The sequence below is a fragment of the Phoenix dactylifera genome, chromosome 7 (genome assembly GCF_009389715.1).
Source record: "Phoenix dactylifera cultivar Barhee BC4 chromosome 7, palm_55x_up_171113_PBpolish2nd_filt_p, whole genome shotgun sequence".
Classification (NCBI taxonomy): domain Eukaryota; kingdom Viridiplantae; phylum Streptophyta; class Magnoliopsida; order Arecales; family Arecaceae; genus Phoenix; species Phoenix dactylifera.
The window spans coordinates 16,077,419-16,102,185 of NC_052398.1; the positions used below are offsets into that span (position 1 = coordinate 16,077,419).

At 37.1% G+C, this 24,767-nt stretch overlaps 1 protein-coding gene across 1 annotated transcript; it reads right to left on the reverse strand.

Annotated features, from left to right (window-relative positions):
* Window positions 1-571: 571 nt before the first annotated feature.
* On the reverse strand, window positions 572-22,872 carry LOC103707873 (protein MICRORCHIDIA 7-like). The gene is made up of 20 exons (XM_008792565.3): window positions 22,362-22,872; window positions 20,866-20,940; window positions 18,121-18,155; window positions 17,952-18,030; window positions 17,332-17,424; window positions 17,140-17,224; window positions 12,967-13,042; window positions 11,635-11,760; window positions 10,737-10,835; window positions 10,389-10,490; window positions 8,161-8,322; window positions 7,969-8,064; window positions 7,513-7,564; window positions 7,329-7,440; window positions 7,154-7,227; window positions 6,578-6,999; window positions 4,732-4,829; window positions 4,573-4,645; window positions 937-1,059; window positions 572-834 (listed from the first exon to the last, which is right to left on the reverse strand). Exons 1-20 carry the CDS (start codon window positions 22,777-22,779, stop codon window positions 763-765), a joined length of 2,472 nt encoding a protein of 823 aa, XP_008790787.2. The 5' UTR covers window positions 22,780-22,872; the 3' UTR covers window positions 572-762.
* Window positions 22,873-24,767: the final 1,895 nt, after the last annotated feature.

Here is a 24,767-nt window from a genome sequence, read left to right on the forward strand (position 1 = left end):
TCCTTTAAGGCAGCTTTAAAGGTTCAAGGCTTCAAGCCCTTATAATGTTGCTTTGGGGTGATGCCCAAAGCAAAGAGCTTTTGTCCATGAAAGGGATCTACTTTGGGACCCAACTAAGGCATATAAATGCCTAGAGAGTTGGGGCAAGATGCTGAACCCGGTCCATGTATTGATCACGACCTTAAGAAGCTGGTGAGCCGAACCTTGTGTGCAAAGTTAATATTAGAAAAAATAAAAAACAATTGCGCAAGAGCACACTAAAAATAACTAGCAAGTAATTGATGCCACTAATCTTTAAATCAAATAATTATTTTAATATAAATTAAATTATTTTAATAAAATAAGTATATCCTAAACATTTTTTTCCTGCTCATGCACAAGAACTCATATAGGTAAGAGAACAAAAGGGGAACAAAAGGACATGGGCAAAAACAAATTGAACTATCCTCGTACGTTCACAGTTAAAATTTTAGGAGCTGTACAAACTATCTATGATCAAAACTAATCTCAAATACTCGGATAATAAAGGCAGCATGTACAGATCACTTCTCAATTGCAAAAATTTGGAGCCTCAGAAAATCATGAATTATCATTAGCATGTTGGAACACCAGTCATTTCAGAAGTCACTTGCTCGTTATTTTTTGATCATTTAGTGATCACTGCTGGGAATTTAGAAATGCTGGATAATGGTAAGCCAATAATCGAGTCTTGAACAAATAATGGTTGTCATAAAGGAGAAAGTCTTCAGCTTCACCTGCAACCTAATTTTCCAGTTTGACATTATTGTTATAATTTAGCTTCTCTGACAAATCTTGTATGGTAGCCAAAGCAGCCTATAAAAAAAGACAATTAGCTGATCAAAATCTATAATTATGAAAAAATTATCACATTTAAAGAAAAATAGACCACATATTAAGAGAGACGCAAGACAAGACCTTTAATTCTTTCCTCAAGCTATCCTCAACTTTGTCTTTCCGATTTCTTTCATCTTGAAATATGTCAGTTAAAGCATCTTGTTCCTTGTTTGCCTCTTCTAGCTTATTTTGTACTGCTTCCAGCTGGTTATTCAGAAAGGAAAACCATTAGGAAATATATCATAGAATCAATATACAACCTTGTCACCCTGTTTCTATTCTAACTCAACATGCACGTACTTATGTACATTGAAGCATATAAGCATACAATTTATTAGCAAGCTTTGAGTGAAGAATCCCTTAATTCGGGAAAAAGAGAAAGCATTCATATGAAATCATTTAGTAATTTGCTGATACTGTTTATATATAATGATGCCGAACCGTGCCGGATCGCTCAATTCGGAGTGTACCGAACCGGACTGATTGGTAATCGGCCATTCGATTTGATCCTCTTGTATAAGTATACATACATACACGCATACATGCATACATATATAAACATGCATACAAGCATGTATACATACATACATAAGTATATATACATATAAACTAGTGGTCTCTCTCTCAACTTCTCTCTGGCTCTCCCTCTCAATTCTTCTCTCTCCCGGCAATCTCTCTCTCCCCATGGCGATCTCTCCCTCTCGGCGATCTATGTCTATCAACACCAGCACCAATCCCCTCTCCTTACATCAACAGTTTGGATGGTCTCTCCCTCAATCGAACCCGACACCCTCTCCCTCTATCCAGCATGGTTTTCAAGTCCTCAATCAACACCAACGTAGATCCCTTAATACGTCTCTCTCCCCCTCCCTCTTCTTCTTCCTCTTTCTCCCCTTTATCTTCTCTCTCTCCCCCTAGTTATCCTAAGGTTAGGGTTAGTCTTCTCTCAATCTTTCGTCTCCAACACAGCTTAGCTCGGTATGGTACACACTAGTACTGTAGCGAACTGGTCATCGACTGGTATGAGCCCTAGTACTTGTTCGGCAAACCTTGATTTATAACAATTTTTTTTGGCTGGCCGCTGGCTACTACAAGAAAAACCTATAATGTTGAAACTCCCAACTTATAGTGTGATGGAAATAAAACTTTTGTGGATGAGAAACTCTAACCACAAATGTAGTCAAAACCACTAAAAAACTTTTAGTACAATTGCTCAAAGTACTACCTTATTTCTTTTTCTCTTGCACTGACTATCAGCCACTTGTGGCTTGATCTCAAAATCAACATGAGCTCTTATAAGGGTAAAACCTACTCTTAAGCTTCATCCACTTGTAAGGGTTTTAAGGGTCTTCTTGAGGAAGGTTGTTGGGTTGTTGATCTTGGTTTCTTTCCCTACAGAGATTTATTTCTGTTTCTGTAAGGATCCATGCAGGCGTATGTTTAGTCCCATATCGGTTATTCGCTGAGAAGATCTTGGGTATTTATACAGGACCAAGGAACTCAAAAAATACCTTCTGATTAGCTTTTCTAGATGAGGTCCTGGGTTGTTACAAACGGTATCAGAGTAGACCTAGTCTATTACCTATGTGGACTAGAGGATACTATAGCACGAATCTATTGGGACTGACCACGGACCGATTATGGTGTTTATGATTAGATTTAAATAGATTTGAACTCTTAGCCTGACGAGGACATCAGAGCTTAAACGAGGAAAGTATGTAAGGATCCGTGCGAGTATGTGTTTAGTCCCATATCGATTATTCACTGAGGAGATCTTGGGTACTTATACAAGACCAAGAAACTCAAAAAATACCTTTCAACTAGCTTTTTTGGATGAGGTCCTGGGTTGTTACAGTTTCTTCCTCTTTTCCTCCATTTCTTTCTTTTATATACCATTTGCTTTCTTAGCTTATATCCTTTCTTCCATTATCTTAATGAAGGTGATTAGGCTTGGTCTAATATATTCTTGAAAGGAAAAAAGAAGAAACGTAGTGATCTCTTTCTTTAACGCATTACTGACTTTACAGGGTCTTCCTATCATCGTTATCGCAACGTGCAATGATGATTCCGATGAACAGGATCTGCATAAAAAATGGAGGGATTGGCCCCCAAATAAAATTAAACTACGAGCTCCAAGAATCTTCCATCACCATCTCCAATCAAGTCTCACTAGGCCCTACTCTGCTGTTCTCTCCCCCTAATGCTGATGCATGCACCCCTTCTATATAGAGGCCCCATCAAATCTTTCACTGTGTATGACCATAACATCTTTATTCTGCAATGTCATGCAACTTTTAGACTTCCTCTTATTTCCTTATTCTAATTCCTAGTCCAAGTTCTACCAAAGCATTCAACTTCTCGTCCCTGATAGATCCATTCTTTGTACATGCATCTGGTCCAACAAATGCATGCAATACAACATAGATATTCAAACCTCTGAGCTGTGCATCTATGGTTAACCATCCATCTCTCTGGTTGTGCCTTTTTAACTTCAATTTACATGTTCTAATAATGGTGAAGACATCATCATCTATCACAATCTCTTGTATCATCTCTCTAGGGTTTTATAGATAATCATTCAAGTACTTCTTATTAGTTTAACTTATCTGTAGTCCATTATGTTCTAAAGTTTCCCTAGCACCACTTCAACATTAACTCTTGATTTGATCAATTAACACTACATATCCTTTTGGATAGCTTCTTGTTAAGGCATCCATGACCAATTGGAACTTGGAAGTGTAGCAAGTTCAGGATCAATCCTCAGTTCAACACCAACATAACTAGGAATTGACTGCTTTAACCACAAGTCTGCAAACTTATCAGTACACCCACATAAATCAGGTTGTGCGAAGAGAAAACCCCTTCTTCAGATCCCACTTGTGAACCGCTGAATTGGACTGGTTTTAAGAGGTTCAACCATCCAGATAAATGGTCCAATTGGGCTTTTAGAAATTATGGGTATTTACTTGACCTCAGTTATATGCCTCAGTGGGTGACAGGTGCTGCTATCCCCCAAGCACTTATCATAACCCTACATCCTTCCCCATATTTGCCAATAGATATCCTCATCCCTTCACACTTTTACCAACAAATATCCTTATCACTCCTAAACAAGGCAATTACACATCAATTTTAAGCCAAAATTTGTCTCATCGTTTCTCCAAGACATACATAGAGGAGAGTGGGAAGCAATTGATCATCTTCTATCTTATAACACTATTATTTAGGCAATGCATGGATAATTCATCCTTCTTTTACTTCTAAAAGATCATGTATTACCTCTTATCTGTAGCTATCTTAGTTGCCAACATATGTAATTCTCAACTTTTTAATGATTACTAATGCTAACGCTGATATAAGCATATGCTACTATAAATTATGAAAGGCGATCTAATTTCTAAGTGGTCCAGGAGGTCATGACCAAATTCCTCCACTATCCAGTCATCTAGGCAGGCCCAGTAGCAACTGATGACAAAAAAGAAAATTATTAAAGAAATCTAGTATAGCCAACTCATCAAGACTCAAGCAACTGCAAAATACTTGCAAAATAGTTTACTGCAGCTCTGTTGAATAGCATATCTAGTCACATATTATATAAAATCAAATTTTCATCAGAAAGATAAAATGTAAAGCTACTTACAACTAATCAGTCTTCCAGATTACATATATCAAATGCAAGAAGCAAAAATTTAGTGAGAGAAATAGCATGACACTTACTTGCTTGGTCAGTGATTTATTTCTGTCCCTCTCATATTGCAATTCATCTAACAAGTCCTCCATCTCCTTAATTCTATAATATTTGAGAATAAGATCAATCAGTAAATAACATGCCCAGAAGACAAGCAAATTTGTTATATATTATAGAAAATAATGCACCTTTTCTTCAATGCCTCATTCTCACGAGTTAGTTTCTCAATGCTAAGATTAGTGTCCTCGAAGCCAGTCCCATGTCCATTGCATATTGCATCAGTTGCCTGCCAATTCGACAGTATTATGAAATGAAATGAATCTCCTCGATTGGATAAGAATGAAATTGACCTTTTTAAAGTGCAATTCTTGCACATTACATAATCATCACAGACAATTTCACAGCCACAGGGCAGATCAAACTCTATCACAATGCATACCCATATATTGTACATATTTAGTTAGGTCAGACTCCTAGACCCAATATTTTGATTGCAAGACCAGATTTGTATGAAAATTGTCTTCACCAAGATCCAAACAGCATTGCTCATGCTGACATAACCAGTATCCACAACAATTTCCAAATAAACAGGTAAAGCAACAAATATTAGAAAAATTCAGATCTTGTCATACCAAACCCAATAAATCAGTAAGAAACCCAATTATACCCTGTAATTGTCAAAATATTATAGAATATAAGTATAAAACAACAATTAAGGCCCCATTTAGAATGCTTTTGGAGAGCTAAAAAGTGTTTCTTGGACCTTCAAAAATACTTTCGATCCATTTGGTGGTGTTTGGAGCTTCTCCGCAAAAGCTCTACTTAACTGATGTTAGGAAGTTGTGTTTGGTTTAATGAAATTTACATAGCGACCAAAATATAGATGCTAATATATTTTATTGTATTGTATTATTACATTATATTATTATAATAATATAACAATGTGTAGCTATATTATATCGTATCATATCATTTCTTACTATATTTTGATACCATACTATATTATATTATATTACATTATATTATAATAATATTATACTATGTAACAATATTTTAATATGTAATAATGCATTACTATATTATATTATATTATTTATATTATAATATTATGATACATTATATTACAATATTATATTACATGATAACATATTATAACATGCAACAATATTTTAATATGTCATAATGTGTAATATCACATTATATCATACTATACTGTACAATACTATGTAATATCCTTAATTGTCATTTTTTCGCACTAAAAGGACTTTCTCAGTTTGGTTACCAAACACAACACTTTAAGAATGTAATTACCACGCAACAAATAACTTTTTTTTTAAAGCTCTACTAGCCAAAGCTCTACTTTTAAAAGCTCTACTTTCAAAAGCTCTACTATCAAAAGCAATCCCAAACGAGGCCTAAAATAATGGTTGAACTACACTCTCATGTTCTTGGCTGCTTTTCTGGAGCAAAAAAGATTTGATACCCATAGAATTAATGATTGGATGTAGCTTGAATGAGTTCAATGCATATATTATTGCTTGTCATTGTTTCCCCCAATGATATTACATTTTAACTCTTACAATTATGCTATTGAAAAATATCAGTAAATTTGACAGCTTTCAATGTCAATTTACAAGAATGAATTCATACAGAATCATTATTATTAGTTGTGTTCAGGTTGGGATCCTACATCTTTTATCGGAATATAATTCAAGCCATATAAAGGTTTGATCTATTTTGTACATCCAGCTCATAGTTCATACCAAAGATAACATCAAATTCACAATAATTAGGAAAATATAAGATTGAATATGATACTGAACAGTAGAATCAAGACAAGGTCGGAAAGAAACAATATCCTTCAATTGACGGAGAATAAACACACAAAAGATAGAAATAATGATTAGTCTTTGGTCACATTTACAATCTGACACAATTTCTTATGAAGCATACTGTAAAGTTTTATTTCATCAAAATGCGCATGAATATGAAGTTGAAAATGATCAACAATTCGATTAAGGTCATAGGTATCACCTTTGTATATTTTTGGAAGGATTTCTGAGGAGATGCCTTTGAACCACCCAATTCATGTTCAGATCTCCTATCAAATATGTATTCAGTCTCAGAATCACTCAGATCAGCTAAAGCATGGGGTATTCCATTAAAAATTGATTGTGGAGAATGGAACATATTTTCAAGCCTCTCAGCACCATTTAATCCATTTTCTTTCATAAAAGAATCATGTCCATTCACACTTCTCAAATTCTCCAGTTTTTCTGATCCAACAGGTGGAGTGTCAGCTTTTCCCATATTGTGGTTTGAGGGTAAAGAGAACTTCTCGGTATTTTGATGCTTAAAATTTTTTGATTTGCTGACTTCAGGTGTCACCTTGCTTGGAGAAGTTTCCTTCCTCGAATGCCTAAATGATGGCTGACAAGGAGCTTCCAGAGATCTCACTGTCAAAAAGATACAGACATCATAGTCGCAAAAAATATAAAAGTATTTGATGTGCAACAGGAATCTTTCGCATAGCTCGCATTGAAAATTGTCAAAAATTCACCAAATAAACTGCGTATTCATATCAATAATGTAGAAGGATTGCTTTAATACCCCTATCTTCTGAATCATTTACAAGTTTCTTTTTACACCTTGGAGCATAGCCAATTTGATGGCAGTTTTTTGACCTGAAGGCAGTTTGAAACTTTAGATAGAACTTATTATTATGAAATACCACCATAATAATTAATCTCCTCAAGGCAAAATCGTGACAAATATAAGCACAAACCAGTATTCTCTCTGAAACTTAACCAGACGTGCTTCAAGCCTTGATAGCACAGTTGTGCGCTCAAAATCTTGTTTGTCGTGAGCTGGTTCAACAAAATTTGCCTCCAAGACACCTGTAACGGAAGTTTTAGAAAAAAATTCATATACCAATGTTATGGAAAAATAGATAGTTGAAAATGAAGTACCTATTACTCCACGTCCATCACTTCCTGCAGCATTCCAGACCCTCCAAAAAGGCTGATAAGAGAACAGAAGAGGTGCATGATAAGACGTCAAAACCAAAAGTTAGTGCAAAAGAAAATGATGATTGACAGGGGAAAATTCTTGATGACATCAAATTCTATATTGCTAAGAGAATCACTATTTCCTTTTTGCCGAGAAGTATCTACTTAATAACCTCAAGGTTACGAAACAACAAGCTAGACAATTAAACCAAGATCAGTGTTTCAGCCAAAACACTGAAAATAACCCCCAAAAAACTTGCTCCACTCTGTCTTGGCTTAATGAAACTGATCTTTGAAGACGTGATGCCTCCACTTTGTGGTTTTGACATCTACTTTTTCTTCTAAATTCAATGGACCATGAAAAGGAAAATACCTCGACAGTCTCTATATCAGCAAAAGAAGAATAACAAAACACACCTTTATCAGCCGATTCTTGTGATAGACATTAAATCCTTGAACATCAATATGATCTTTTGCATCCTTCACAAAACCAACCGTCACAACAGCAACCATCTAATTGAAAGAGGATAGCCAGTCAAATTGACAACCATTAGCAATTGCCAAAGCAATTCAAGTAGATGAAGGGCAAAAAAGTCAAAGATGGATTACATTTGAATCCTTCAGAAGTCCATTGGCAACTGGTTGGGGCTTGTAAACGACTTCATGCTTTAGCAGCATATCATCCACAAGATTGTGGTGTTCAACTTCCTTACCACGTAGGATCATTCTGAAACTAGGTGGAATTCTGAGATAAAGAATCGATGCATAACTCTGCAAATGGTGGCGAAACATTGAATTAGATGAGAATGCCCTTTCACATCAGAACGATGAACAGGTGAATACCATAAATTCATGATAAGGTTGTTATAAGATGTAATCTTGTTCTAGGAATGAATAAACTATGGAACACCAAAGTTCAGAAAGTAGACACCCAAGGTCTGCTGAACCAACCTGTATCGGCACCGGTCCAGTACAAAGGTGGAAATTGGTTCCGACCCGATTGGGTCGGAACCAATCGGTTCAAGGCTCGTACCGATGCAAACCGGCACCAGTACATCCTCATACCGGTGCGAACCGCTCGATTCACACCGGTAGGGGGAGGGGAGGACAGCGCGTGGCTGTAGCCACGCGCTGAAGTACCACAGCGCCAAAAAGTGGCACTTTTGAGCGCTGTGGCACATTCAAAAGTGCCACAGCGCCAAAAAGTGGCACTTTTGAGCGCTGTGGCACTTTCAAAAGTGCCACAGTGCCATTTTCGGAAGAGTGCCATCCTGCCACGTGCTGTGGCACCTTCAAAAGTGCCACAACGAAGAGAAAATGGTGGCACTTTTAAGTGCTATATGCTGTGGCACTTTCAAAAGTGCCACAGCGCTGGCCGAAAGAAGAAGGCAGGGCCGGCAGGCGCTGCGTCCAGCGTGGCTGCCACAATGCATGCGTTCGGCTATAAAAGCCGAATGATGCATCAGCCAAAGGCAGAAACAAGGTGAAAGAAAAGGCAGAGACGAAGGAGGAGGAAAAGAAGACAAAGGCGTGAAAAAAATTGAGAAGGAGCCTATCGGTACGTCGGTACACGGTACCGAGCGTACCTTGGACTAGTGACACCTTTGGTACTAACAAACCATATTCTTCCTCCTCTCTAGCTCATACAAGTGCATTATTATCACTTTATTATGCTTGTAAGTTAAAATTTAGACCCCTCAAGATCCTTCACCTAATGCACAGCAGAACCTGGATTACCATTCTTGCTAATTTAATCTTTTCTCCAATTATCAAAGAGTAGGGTTAAACCAAGCTCAATATGCTACATAAAGAGGATTGAACAGGCTGTCATAAGGGGGAAGCTAGGGCTATACATGCCAAGTCAAACCTTAATCAGATTAAAGAAAGACATTTCTCTCTTATTTTTCATTGTTTTGCATAGGGTTCTTTCAACCTATTTAGGAACTTTAGATCCAGAAGCTTATCTTCATAATCAAGCATATCAGTATGTGTAGCGACATTATGAGGTTTTGGCACATCTGATCATTTGTTTGGAGCTATTTTTCTTCTAGTATTATTTGCAGTCTTGCTTTTAGTTTTATTTGGTGCACAAACATGTTGGCAATGTTAGATGCACTAAAAGGGATGCACAGAAAGTGCTACTTTAAGCTGGTGGCATCCATAAAGTACCAGTGCAGAGATATAGGTCACTTATATACAAAATAAATATTTTATGATAAAGAAGAAAACATGCAAGGAAACCTTTTTTCTGTTCCTTCAAAGAGAAAAGACAATCCAGGTAAGAACTACATAGAGTATACAGATACATTGAAGATACATACATACACATATACATATATATATATACACACACATGTAAATATAGACAGATAGTACACTGCTACGGCACTTCAGAATCCTGATTGCACTAGACGAATTGCAACAATAATTTGCATCCCACTGTGAGTGATATTTATGCGATATTTATTAACAGAAATTAAGACAAAAAGTCAAATAAGGTAACGCAAACAGATAAAGTTCTCCACATCATTGTGAAGACATTAACTAGTAGGTGAATATTACCATTGTAGCCTTTGGCTCAATGACGAATGAGGAAGGAAAAAAATGTTTAAACAGAGGTCTTCGTTTAACATGACAAAAAAGAAGCAAATATCCGAAACAAAGGCTTAAGGGAAAGGCTAGATAGGAAAAAAGTAGCAGGAATTATTAAAATTTTTACAATTGATGGTACATGTATGAAGATAGATGCACAGATTTTATAAAAATATTTTAATTTGCTAAAGAGCAAGGTGATGGCGTTTGTGTTAAGAAGGTTGGAAAAAAAAAGTACACAATACCCTTAGTGAATGCCGATATGTCAGGAAATGTCTGGAATTAGGGAATTTCTTGAACATTTCTATCTTTTTCTCATCTCGGTTAACACCTCTAATCTGGATATCCTGCCATCATTGAAAAACACTAGTTAGTAGTTACTAATTGGAGTGAAAAAAAGAGAAGACAACCAAATAACCGATGATACATGCAACAAATGGAGCTATCCAGCTCTCAAAGCAGACATCAGATCAAAAAACTTGATTATACTTTAGCATATAACAACAGAGCTAGTCAGCTCCTATTCATTTCAAAGTCCAATGAGAAGAGATGAAGATTCAGCATAACAAGTGCAGTGACAAGATAAGACTCACGTGAATATCAGCACCAAAATCAAGTTCCAGCTCTCCTTGGTCATCCTCCCATAGATTGTATATAACTATTCGTGTTCCCTGATCGGACATTGAACTAAACTGCAAGAGTGGCATTAATAAAAATAGTTATTTAAGTTTGACACATTTCAATTTCATGTTAATGCTAAAAAAATGCAAAAGAGATAGCACAAAAAGGATTGAGCTCAAAGATAATTATATTAGTTGCTAGCATCTGAATTACCCATACAAGAACTATACAGAAAGTACACCACTCAACTTGGATACACCTGTCTATAATAATCATCAAAAGATACGAATTAACATTCATATGTTCTAATGGGGACTGAAATCTCATCCAAAATGGAAGAATAAATCTAATATTTGTCACATTTCAGTCCTAACCAGTAAATACTAAAACGAAAAACAGATAGGCTGCACCACCTCATGAACCCATAGATCCGGCAGTATACTCAAGTGGAGGTACATCCATCATTATTGTCCATTCTCCATTGCCTTCTTTTTCTCCCCTCTTTTTATCCCTTATTGTTGTTATAAATAATCTGAACCACTGTGCATCAAGGTTCACTTCACACACCTTTTTCTTTTGGCACTGGTTGGAGGGGTTAGATTTTTTATTTCAAAAGGTGAAGCTTTTAAATAAGCTCATTATCTATAAACTTTTATTTTGAGGGAGAGGAAGAAAAATGGAACTACAGTTACTTATTCTCCATCCTTCCCAAGAAGATAGCTAACTGAATGATTATAAAGCCCCTGAAGCACTTAGATGAGCAAGAATATTTATTCTCCATCCTTCCCAAGAATATTTTGAGGAAGCATGTAGATGTAATAGTGAAAAGAGTGTTAAAGATGTGGTTGTAGTATGAGAAGGGAGATTCACCTGTTGAAGAAGATCAGCTTCACTGAAATATGGAGACCACTGTATAATAGTTTCTAAATTATTGTTCCAAACTGAAGAACACCGCTTCATCTTACTCCAAGCTTCCCCTTCTTTCTCATAATCAATCTGCAAGAAACAAAAATGCATGACAATTAAGCCTCTTAACAAATTGACAATGACATGAACAACAAAATTTACCAACCGTAAATGTAAACCATTAATCCAGAGTCCCAGACATTGATGTTCATATATAAAGGTTGCAAAAGGAAACTGGCTATGACACTTATATAGCTTACCCAGTTCTATACCCTAGTCTAAATGCCAGTCAATTTAAGAGACTAGTTTCTGTAAAACTCTGACAAATTTGGATCCCATTAAAATGGACCAGACCAAACTAAGGAGTGCCTGGAAATAGGGGCTGCCATTCCATTCTAGTCTAATCCATTCCATCTCAAGACCTGATAAAAGTGTATCAAAATTACAGACCCAAAATACGATGAGGTTAGCCCTCAGGGATGCAACTCCTGACAAAGTAAAAAACTTGCAGAATATATATTTCCACAAAAATAACTGACAGCCAAGTACCTAAGAAATACATATTATATCTGAAAGATTCAATATGACCTAGATAACAAGGACACTTCATGGAATATGCAACAATAGGCATCAAGCATAAAATACAATATCTAGCTTTAAGGGAGCTACGCCATATAATGAGTTTGATGCATGATTATCCAGACACAAAATATTCTCAAGAGAATACAAAGTCTTGATTTCTAAAATGAAGCTATATTATCTCATTTTTGTAAAAGTTTCAAACAAAATGCTTATTATGGTTGTTTTGACATCACAACTGCATAGGCTGTCCAGAGAAAAGCTAAAAGCCACTCTCTGCTTCAAACCGAGCAAGTCAATGCTCACACTTTACTTGCCAAACTGAAAAGAACATCGGAAAATAATTTAAAATTGTTTCCGGCACTTATCACATGAATGCACTCATATACTATATGCATGCATATATTTTACAGCAATTTTTCTGAACATTGCAAGTGACTCCACATCTTGGAAAAAAATGAATGAGGTTAGTTTCCCAAAAAGATTCCACAGTGAATATGCGAGGGAAATGTAAAGTTGTAGAAGTGTTGCAAATCAACTGCAACCCATGTTACATTTGAGAGACTGTATATGCACAGTCATATTAAACATTAATGAGTGGGTATCCACTGCAAATAAGCATCTTAGATATTGGCAGAATGAGAATTTTACATAAGTTACTCTATCAGTAATTTCAAAATAATTGATAATAATTTAAGGATCTTCCAATATGCTTACAATAGGAACTACGATATCTTCTTTCCCTGTGGTCCTCAAAAATGTGTAGGACAACATTCCAATGCTCTGTGTGGCCCTAGGAAACAAAAACTGAAATATGTTAGTTAATTCTTATTGAAAGATAAAGAGAATCAAGGACCACATCACAATAATTTGATATCACTAGAACAAAGTAGACTAACATCAATTTAAAATTTTAAAATAACAAAAAAGAGGAAACATCTGTCAAATCTGGTAAGAGATGAAGCCAAGTCTCTCAGATAATATGAGCACTTAGTCAAGAGAAGAAGAGAAAAATTACTAAAGGGACCCACAAAAAAAAACCAGTATAATCAGTAATAGAATGATTTTGAATTATAAGGTGCTATAACTGATGAGAATCATCAAAATTCATCGGTGAATAAGCTAAAATTCAAACATAATAACGAGACACAAGAAATCGTCCATGAGAAGAAATGATGCTCATAATGAATTTTTTGAGGCCTAAGCATGCAATTCATAGTAATTGGTATTTATTTCGTTCAATCATGTAACCCTACATCACATCAAACCAAGCTTTGCAATCTTGGATGTATCATAGCTTACCGGTAGGGTAACGAGACTCAGTGTGTCCCTATATTGAGTGTTGGTACCAACGTATGTACTACACCGACACTCAGTGGGGTGTAAAGACACTCGATATGGGGTCTGTTATCAAGATTGAAAACCTTGCACCAAATCAGCATACATTGAAAAGTCTGATCATGATCGAGTCATACAACAAGACATTTTAAATTCAGCAACAAGATATTTTAGTATATTCAAGATACTTACAAATCAAACTCCAAATTTGGTCACACTTTGCATGCCAAACCATATTAGGTTTTCACCTTAATTCTTTCCATACAACTCTCTCTTACCTAGGGAAGTAGGAGATGTCCACGTATTACCAATTAAAAACTTGTCAAAACTATCTATTACTTATCTATGATACAACTATAAAATGTGAAAAAAGGCATTCAGGTTTTTATATCCCATGGACTAAAATACACATGCAATCAAGGTTTGCAATCTTGGTGCTGAAACCTTGGTACGCCACTTGTATTGAATATCGATTCAATATTGATACGGTACGATATGCCCAATACGACATTGCAATTATTGTCATTTCTAATTCCAACTTTGTAGTAATTATGAGTCTTAGAAACCCAACTTGCATGGATATTTGGGTTTAGGGTAGACTATAGACCATGACACATCAAGCAATCCCTTTTACTCTAAAGATAAATTAAGAGACAATGCTGGACCGTGAAAGAATCAAATTGAGTACAGCAAGTTTATTCAAAGCCTGATGTAAGCAAAACATTGCAAGACCAGATATAATGAAGAAAAAATGTTGAGCCTATAGCCAAGCAATCTAAAGCATGTTCACTAGGAGGATAGTTGGAGGATCAATAAGGAATATGAAGGGCACTATCAACCTGCACTTGGTAGTTATAATTATGCTAATACAAATGATGATTTTGATCAAATATAGTGAATAGCTATGTCCACCCCTGGAAGATGCATCGTCTTCTCAAAATAGAAAAAGAAGACTTGTTTAACTAAATCAACAGCAAAATTGTTTTTTTATAGCTCTAGCGGTATTGTTATAGAGGTGAAATGGCTGAGATTTCTTTTTTTTAGCAAAGTCTCAATAGCAATGTTCACAAGCCATATGTTATAGATTAATTGCATCATTCACAATACTAGTTGGTACTTGTACCGGAACCATGCTGGTACAGCGTCAATAAGGTCGGCTTGTAGTACCAACACTCAGTACTTGGTATGCCCCTTGTACCAAGTGTTAGTTTGCTAACAGTATGATATGGTACGCCCGATACTAGAAGACACTATCTGGCATGATGAACCATGCCTTGTGAATAAGTTTTTTGATAGAAATGTGAGATACATCAGACTGAAACACAACGCATTAACATAATCCAAAGACGAAGGTTTCAAACAACAAATAAGCTAAAATAACCAACCAACTGAACACTTGTTATACTTGTTTATATATATTGATAACATGATGCACCAAATAACGTACATACTTTACCCTGATGTCTTAATGCACCTTCATTTACTTATGAATAGGAGAGCTTCCTTTGACCCTTTAGGAGATCATAAAAATAGTGATGACTTGTACTGGTTTTGTGCCTTAATAATCAATCACATGTAGCACAACGGTTTTACTTGTATCCTTTATGAGTTCACCTAATTGATCATGGTCATCTCTTATATTTATCACAGAAATACAGTAGAGTGCTCAATGAACATAGGAAGAGCAAAGGTTAACCACAACTCAAAAGCACATGAAAGGACAAGCGTGAGTGCTCATAGAACAACATAGGACAATAGCATTTCAGTCAAAACCTTATTGCAAAAAAATGGCTTTTCTTGGTGAGTGCTCAATGAAAATAGGAAGAGTGAAGGTTGACAGCAACTCAAAAGCACGTGAGACGACAAGTGTGAGTACTTCATAGAACAATATAGGAAAATAGCATTTCAGTCAAAACGTTATTAAAAGAAATGGCTTTCATTGGTGCTTCCACTGAATCTACATAGTTTCAGCCTGTCAATCAACATGCACACTGGCAAACCAAGGGCCAAGGACACAATAAGTGGTTCTATGGTGCACCTTGCAATTCATATGCCACTGAGATGCCTACTTGAGTTGCACCAAAGCACACCCAATATTTTCCCTCGCTGCAGCCCAGGATGGCATGATTTGGCCCAGACCACCTTGGCTATCCAAGAAGAAGCCTTGGTGGGACCCTATGCAGCTCAGTCTAACATCAGTTCAATAATTGGATAGGAATAAATCAAGCAGTCATGATTGTCATTTGCAAAACTAGGATCTCAAGCTTGAGGAGCATGCTCATATGCTTTGTTGAAAGTGAAACTTGCACATGGATGTACACATGTACATATGGGCAAGCATTGCACAGCACATATGAGCAAACAAGCACTTGTAAGATCGCTGTACATGTAGAATTAAAAGATCGTGAACCCTAATGTGACAGCCCCTAACTACTTTATGTTACATCTATGACACATAAGCAGCCTTAGACAGCCAACTCGATACATGTTTGGGGACAGTCAACACTCTTTACAGGAGTTTGAGAGAAAGCTTTGAAGAGATTGATATCTCGAAACTCTTTGATAGCTTAAGTGAAAGTCAACATAGATTTCATGAGACACGAACACGATACTAAATTAAGGAACTTGCAAGCCTAAGCTAAATCTTGGACTTGAGTTTGAACTTAAGCTTGCTAGGAGCTGAACTTGTCAAAGTGGACATCACATTAGGGTAGGTGAGCATTACCTTCATTTATCCAATAGGCACTAGGCCTCAAATCCTGGAATGGGTCTTAATTTACCATTTGTATGGGCAAAATAACAGCCTAACATTAGTTAATGCTAATGTGATTTCACTTCAATTTAATTTACACAACTATAAAAAGTGCTTTTGTTTATGGTATCAAAACTCCTTGATTTACTTCAACGTACAAAACTCCCACCATAGAGAGATGGATATGGGTATGACACTTGGGTACAGGTGTAACAACCCAGGACCTTATGGCGAGCCGAAAAGTATTATTTGGGTTCCTTGATCATGTATAAGTACCCAAGGTCTACCCAGCGAATAACCGATGTAGGACTAAACACACACCCGCATGGATCCTCACATACTCCCCCTCGTTTAAGCCCTGATGTTCTCGTCAGGCTAAAGGCTCAAAGCCACTCAAATCTAATCACAAGTACCACGATCGGCCCATGGTCAGCCTCAATTAGTGTCCCCTAGTCCATATAGGTTATAGGCCGGATTCGTTCTGATACCATTTTGTAACAACCCTAGACCTCACCCAAAATGGCTAGCCAGAAAGTATTATTTGGATTCCTTGATCCTGTATAAGTACCCAAGATCTATCCAACAAATAACCAATGTGGGACTAAATACACGCCCGCATGGATCCTCACAACAAGTACGCAATAAGAAATTCTTAAAACATAGAAGGATATAAAACCTAAATACATACACCTCCAAATCAATGCAGTGTAGGCTTTTGTACAAGCTAAAACAGATAATTTGGTAAAGTGGCAAAAGAGGTAGATATTATGTAACAAATAATGTTTGAGTAAGAAAACAACCTTTGCCCATGTTTTCCACAACTACGAGAGAAGACAATGACGTCAGCCCCTAGCCTCATAGTACTTGTCTTAAAGCCGTTTCCATCTAAAAAATCATAACACAAAAAAAGAATGAAAGGAATAATATTTTTACCACAAAATCTTCTAACAAAAACAAAAGAATACATTTTTTGTGCTAGTAATAAGACTCACATTGTCCAATAGTATTTGCTGATTTGCTTTTCAATGAATAGCCCAAAGACATGCACTGCCGCATTCCATCTGGATCCATTCCACCTCCATCATCTGTATACATATAACTGACTACATGAAAAACATGGTATAAAAAATCTGCAAAATCATTTTTCTGCACATATATGATTTTTCTCTTAAAACTTGTCTTAACCAAACCTTCAGCTCCCTCATAAAACAGAGGCCTAAGATGCACATGTTTGAAGCATCTGTCCTCTATAGTTGCTACCCAAAAGTTTCGTCTACCATACTAGCTCCACATATAGCACTCTCATCCATACTGCACCCATCTTTTGTTCATAATGATGAATTTATGCACAAAGCAAGCTTTAACAACATACTCTCCTTGTAAATGGCACATGCACTTTCCCAGCACATGATACTAGAATAAATGATAGTATATGGTGATAAGCTCACAGCATGGCGACAACAATACATGTTCACAAACAAAAACGAAATGAAAATATTCCACCACCTCAAATATGAAGTAATTTAGTGAAGATTGCATCACCTGACAATGGAGCACTTTTGAGATAGTTACAAAATTTAATCTCAAGCGGTAAAGGGGAAAAACGTCATACCTTCAACTAGCAACATTTTAGTTCCACTTTTTCTATTCTCCAACATATCTATATTCACGAATGTAGCTCCATTACAAACCTGAATGTAAAAACATATAATTCAGAAGACAAAGTGAAAAAGTACATATGCACCATTGTATGGTTCAAGAAGTTGACTAAATTCAGGTACCTCATCCAAAGAATTGTCCAAAAGCTCAGCCAATGCTGTTGGGGTAGAAAAGAAGAAAATTCAGTAAGGTAATGAGTATGACAATCTAATTGTTTGCATTCCATGATTTCTGTGCATAATTTCCAACATAAAAATATAATACACATAGCTACGAAAGTAAAGACACATTCCAACTAAAAGCCAAACAATTATATAGTATGAACAGCTATCAGTATATCATTAAGATATATATATATAGAGAGAGAGAGAGAAAGAGAATAGTTCTGCATATATGTATACAGGTATGTATACATGTATGTATATACGTATGTACATATGTATGTATATATGTATGTATATATGCATGTATGTATGTATACATGTATGTATATATGTATGCATACATGTATGTACATATAGAAGGAGGGAGAGATATAGGCTTGGCTACACTCTCTTTCAGGCTTCCAGTTACAGTCGTCTCTCCTGCTGTTAGATCAACATGCATCTTGAACTCTAGAAAGCAGTGGTTAATAGCAGGCACTCACTGTAACATCTAAAAAAGCAAAAAAAAAAAGACAGCATTAATAGGATGGGACAGCATTCATGCCCATGGTATGCCATACAGTACCGAACCAGACAGTACGTGGCATATCGTGTCGTACCAGTTCGGTACCGATACACAGTATGGGAGGCATACTGACACTCCGTATGCCGAACCGGCTCTATATCGTACCGTACCAACACATTGATAGCATGACACTAGTATGGAGCTCGGTACCGATATGGTGTACCTTGCTTATGCCTTTTCCTCCTCTCTCAGTACAGTACTCATGCCTTAATGTGTTGGGACATGACATGCCACCCACGCCCATGCCCATCCCTCAAGAAACACCCCATCTACGTGTTGTGGTTCTCTCTCTCCCCCCTCCCTATGCTAGATCTTTTTCTTTTAATTTCTGCATGTTTGTATTTATTCCATAGACTAGATTTACCATCTGGTGGTTAGTGTTTATCATGGTCACCTTAGTGTTTATTTCTACAAAGTCAGTGTCTACTTCCAGTAGGTCAGTGTTTATTTTCAAGCACTTAATATTTACTGTCTCCAAACTTTCTGTTTATCCTCCTTTGTTGTTGTTTACTACGAGGCATCCCTCATCTGGACAATAGTGGCTAAATCTTTTTCTATTTATTTTTGCAAGGTTTGTATTTATTCTCATAGACTAGGTGTTTATCGTTATGGGGTTAGTGTTTATCTTAGACACCTTGGTGTTTAATTCTATAAGGTGGAGGAGAGAGGGGTAGAGAGAGAGCACATGGGCAGAACGCATCCTGAAAGATGGCTGCAAGAGTGGGCGGCATATCCTGTCCCATTAATTAATGCTTCTCTTTCTTTCTTAATGATTCAGACCCGTTAATAGCAATTTGGTGGCTTCAAGATGCACACCAATCGGACGATTGGAGAGCCAAATATATGTATGTATGTGTGCATGTATGTATGTATGTATGTATTTATGTACATGTATATGTATATGTGTGTATGTAATCCTGTAGTAGCGGCGAGCCAAACAAGAGCAACCCAAATCGTGAAAACAAGGTTGTGGGAGAGCAAGCAAGTGTCGTGCTGCTAGGTGAAGCGGTGGAATGTTGCACCCTAGATGACGAAAGTCCGACAGCTGAAAGCATCACTAGCTTATGCTCTGACCCGAGTAGCATAGGGCATGTGGAATCCTATGTGAATCAGCATGGACCACCTTCTAAGGCTAAATGCTCCTAGGTGACTTATAGCGAAATAGTACCATGAAGGAAAGGTAAAAAGAACACCATTAGGGAGTGAAATAACATATGAAACCGTGAGCTCCCAAGGAGTGGGAGGAGAATATGATTTTTAATCGCATGCCTATTGAAGAATGAGCCGGCAACTCATAGGCAGTGGCTTGGTTAAGGGAACCTACTAGAGCTATAACAAAAGCTAATCTTCATAGGGCAATTGTCACTACTTATGGACCCGAACCTAGGTGTTCATCCATGACCAGGATGAAGATTGGGCAAAACTAACTGAAAATCCAAACTGGCTAATGTAGAAGAATCAGTGGATTAGTTGTGGTTAGAGGTGAAATGCTACTCAAACCCAAAGCTAACTGGCTCTTCCCAAAATGCATTGAGGTGCAGCAGTTGATTGGACATCTAAGGATAAAACACTATTTTGGTGTGGGCCACGAGAGTAGTACCAAATTGAGGCGAACTCTGAATACTAGATATAATCCCAAAATAGTAAGGGTCAAGGTCGGCTAGTAAGACGATGGGGGATAAACTTCATCATCGAGAGAGAAACAGCCCGGGTCACCAAATAAGGCTCCTAAATGACTGCTCAGTGATAAAGAAGGTAAGGATGCAGAAACAGCCAGGAGGTTTTCCTAGAAGCAACCAACCTTAAAAGAATAAAAAAAAATTGATAGGTATGCTACATATAGATATAAATTAAAAAAAAAAAAAAACTGATACGTATACTACACAGCCACCCTTGAAAGAGTAAATGCAACATATCAATATCAAGTAAAAAAATTCTTGATAGGTATGCTACATATAGCTATGAAAAGTAAATATACATACTAGCTAAAAGCCAAACAACTTTTCAGTACAGAATAGCATGCATACGTCATTAAGAAATATATATGCAACAGATATAGTCTCTAGCTATAAATACAGAAAGGCATATCAATATAGAGCAAAACAAATTCAAGATAGGTTGTACTAGTTAAGTGTTACCTCCAAGAGCCCATTTATGACTTGTAGCATTTGAGTGTAGAAACTTGGGGTGAACCCTCACATGATCAATACCAACTGCCAAAATAAATCATTGACTTTAAGCTTTCTGACCAATTAATATGTTTAAAAAAAGACAAACAGGACTGCAAAACTATCTTACTACATATTCAGTTCAAAGATATCTAAAAACTATCAATCATACATTATCAAGTAACCCATTTATCCATAAGTAACACCAGATATAACCCTAAATAGGATTGTTTGGTGAATGAGGATCCATAAAATCAACTCAATATAGTTGGTACAAGGCTTGATGGTTAAGGTCATAGTCATGGTTACATTATCGAGAAAGTCACTTATGCATAGTAATAAAATAACATATAGAAGCCACATTTAAGGTGTGTCATACCGTACCAAATCAGATGGTACAGATGTACCGTACCATACTGCTTCAGTATCCATATGTGGTACAGGGGACATACCAACACTCGGTATGCCAAATTGGCCTCCGTACCAGGCGTACCAACACAGTAATAAGGTGGCACTGACAGCATACCTTAGCCACTTTTTTTTTCACTCTACAACCACCTTCAATCCTTATTAAAATCATCAGATGCTTACCCCAAACAAAACTGAATCAATAGCACTTTTGTTTTTAAAGAATGGTGAGGGGTTCTAACCCAACACCATACCCTATATCCTTGACTAGCCCTTCTCCTGGGCGATACGTAAGTCCTGGGCAGACCAAGCTTAATTCTTTCTTGAGAAACAAGGGCTCCAAAGGAAGGTTTACGTTCTTCGACCTCGTACCCCTGCCCCTTGCAGGGGATAATACCATTCGAACCAAGGTCCGCAATCTCGGTACCAAGTACCGCATCAGTACCTTATTGATTCGGTATGGTACGGTATAGTACAATCCTGTATCGAAATAGTTTTCTATCTATTTTTCTTAGTTTTTGTCTCGATACACCTCGATGCAGGTCAGTACGCCTTAGTACAAGCTGGTACGCACTTTGCTATACCTCAATACAGGGTGGTACGGAGCTTGTACCGACTTGAAGCTAAGTTTTGTACTAGTTTTCTCCAAATATGGTACACCCCATACCGGGCGGTATGGCATACCGTGATCTGAACTAATGTTTGGTGGTAACACTCAAAACACATGATAATGAAAATCCCAATGATTTGTATTGAGAGATATTAAATGTTACAATCACCCGTGATCCTTACCAGAGTTGCAATTTTGTAAGTTAATTATAATAATAATTCTGGATCATCCACATCATAATGCGCCCTGGTTTTCTTTCCGATAAAACTATCTTTGTGTTGCTAAAGACTTTCACCCACAAAATTAGTATTTATAGCATCCAATGAAACGCCAATAATCCTCCAACATTGCACATCAGAGCAAGACACTAATAATCTAATTCCACTAGAAATTATAGCATCAAACAAAAAACAAAACATCAAAGAAAAAAGAAGGAAATCAAAAATACCAGAAAAGGAAGTCGAATCGTCCATCGGCAGTCCCTCGTACTCCCCTGCATTCCAGAAATTCCGGCAAACCCGTACCACCGACGGCTCCGGCAATGCAAAAGACATCGGCATGGGCATAAGGATCGGCGCCAGAGCAGGCGCTATCGTCGCCAGAGGCGGCATCTCCGGCGTGAAGGGGTCAAGGAAACCGAGTGTCAGCACGTCCGTAGGGCTGTCCTCCGCTTCCAACTTGGGCCGCTTCATCACAACTCCCTCCCCGAAAGCTCTAGCCCTCTTCCCGAGGCCCTTATCGCCGTCGTCGCGGGCGTTGGGCTCTGTTTCGCTCATGGTGAGATGGATCATCTCCGCCGCGGCCGGCGGCACCGCCGTTCCGAAGGACCTCTCCGCCGCCTCGTCCGCCTCCACAACCGAACCCATGAGAGAGCGCGAAGGAACGAGAGCACGAAAGATGGGGAGAAGAGAAGGCGAGAGGGGTTTCGTTCTAATACGGGTTCAAGAACGGGGTTTCCCAGTTTCAATGGAAGAGTTACAATGGTGGTACGCTTTGGGTAGGCTTCAAAGCGGAAAAACTTATTTCCTTATCAGAGTGAGATCAATACACGGAGGACATCAAGAATCGTGATTTCCGTAGATAACATAATTTCCTGAAACACGAATTCTGAATCTGTACCTGTCGAACATCTAGTCGGTTGTGAATTAAAATGTCCGAGAATCCCGCGGACGTGGATCCGCAGTGGAGGGAGGGAAGAGGCGGTTTCGGCAGTTTGGAAACGAACAGATTTTATAGGAAGCCCCTCGTTTGGAAAATAATTTACAAGGGAGTCTACCGTTTGTGTTTCCAGTGTGCCGCCGAAGTTGTTTAGTCGAGAAGGGCTGACCGTCGGATGTGAGATTTGATGCCTTGGTTTATCTTGATGTCCAGGTGGGGATTTTTGATTTGGCACTTAGTAAAGCCATAAAATTTTTAGTTTGGAATGGACATACAAGTTTTTTTTTTTTTTTTTTTTTTTTTTTTTTTTGATTGTCCTCCCTAAAATGGGAACTCAAAAGGGCCAAATTTTACGGCCAAAGCTCGATTTAAAATAAATAAAATTTAGGCCTAAAGCTCATGATCGGCTCTACGTGGAGGCTAGTAATAGAATTCTTTTTAAATTTTGTTGTTTGAGAAGAGCCGCTTAAGTGAATGATTCCCGAGGGATAGGTGAACAAAGGTTCTCCCCAAGTTCATTTAAGTTATTTAGTTGAGCAAGGATTTATTTAATATACTATATTTTTAATCTAGATAAATTTATGTTTGTTATGGTCAACATTTTGAAGGGTTTGGGACTCCTTTATATGGATAAAACGGAAATCCTAATTTCACGAGAGCTCTCTAAGAGATCATTATTTAAAGAAGTATGATTTATATCACAAATAAAAGAAATAAATCTAATCAATTCTATTAGGGGAATTGAAAAGTTGGGAGATCCCAGCTCAAGAAGAGCTCTCTCGTTGGACTCCTCAAAGTTCATCAACTTTAGGATCCTTTCCTATAAGAGCTTAGCATGTTTTGTATCCCTAAGAGAGAGAACTAATAGGGCTATTATGAGATTGATAAGTTTGAGAAGATGCCACTTTTACATAGTGCAATGATGTGATAAACTTAAGTCTTAATATAATCAACAAATCACCACAATTTTAGATTTTTGGAGGACAAGAGACACTACACATAAAATTATCAAAATCCCACCTCCTTAATTAGGCCCTGCAACCCAATTGGGTCACCATGGGTTGCATAAAACCTTAAGAGCCATCCTCTACCTCCAAGAAGTGGCGTAGTTAAGGATTGTTCCAAATTATTAGGAAGACTTCAAAATTAATATTAAAAAGATATATATAAGATCTATTTGAAAAAAGGTGAAAGAAATAACATTTTGTAGAATTTATCTATTTTATTCAACACTTTAATTTTTCTCCTCAATCTTTCACTTTGTTAGGATATCCAATCCTAAATTTTTAACAATTGATCCTATTTTCATTTCATTTTTTGAAATATATAATTGACGAGTGAATTTCTATTTGGGTGGGTAGGGTGACTATAAGTCCATTAAAAATAAAAGGGTTAGATATGGATTGTTTTCTTTAAACTTGAATATAGATGATTTAGGTATAGATTGAGAATTTTTAGCCAGCCTAACCTATTGTTATCCCTACCAAAATCCAATGGATTAAGATGCCAAACCTTATAGAATCACACAAAGACTGAGTTTGCACTAAGACTTTCATCTTAGCTTAAATCTCAGATTGTGTCAGTTTTCAGCATCTATGTTAGTTGATATGAATTGACAAATTCTAATATATTTGCCGATGGGGTATACAAATATTTATAAATATTCTTCTATCATGGTTTAACTTTTCTTTTAAAA

What these genes read in the sequence shown, in the direction of transcription:
- LOC103707873 (XM_008792565.3), bottom strand. Translation starts at nt 22,779, where the DNA reads ATGGGTTCGGTTGTGGAGGCGGACGAGGCGGCGGAGAGGTCCTTCGGA. An exon ending in AAGATATCGTAGTTCCTATT is followed by an intron (nt 11,761 to 12,966) that starts GTAAGCATATTG and finishes TGTTTCTTGCAG; the next exon opens with ATTGATTATGAGAAAGAAGG. An exon ending in GCTTGAGGAAAGAATTAAAG is followed by an intron (nt 835 to 936) that starts GTCTTGTCTTGC and finishes CTTTTTTTATAG; the next exon opens with GCTGCTTTGGCTACCATACA.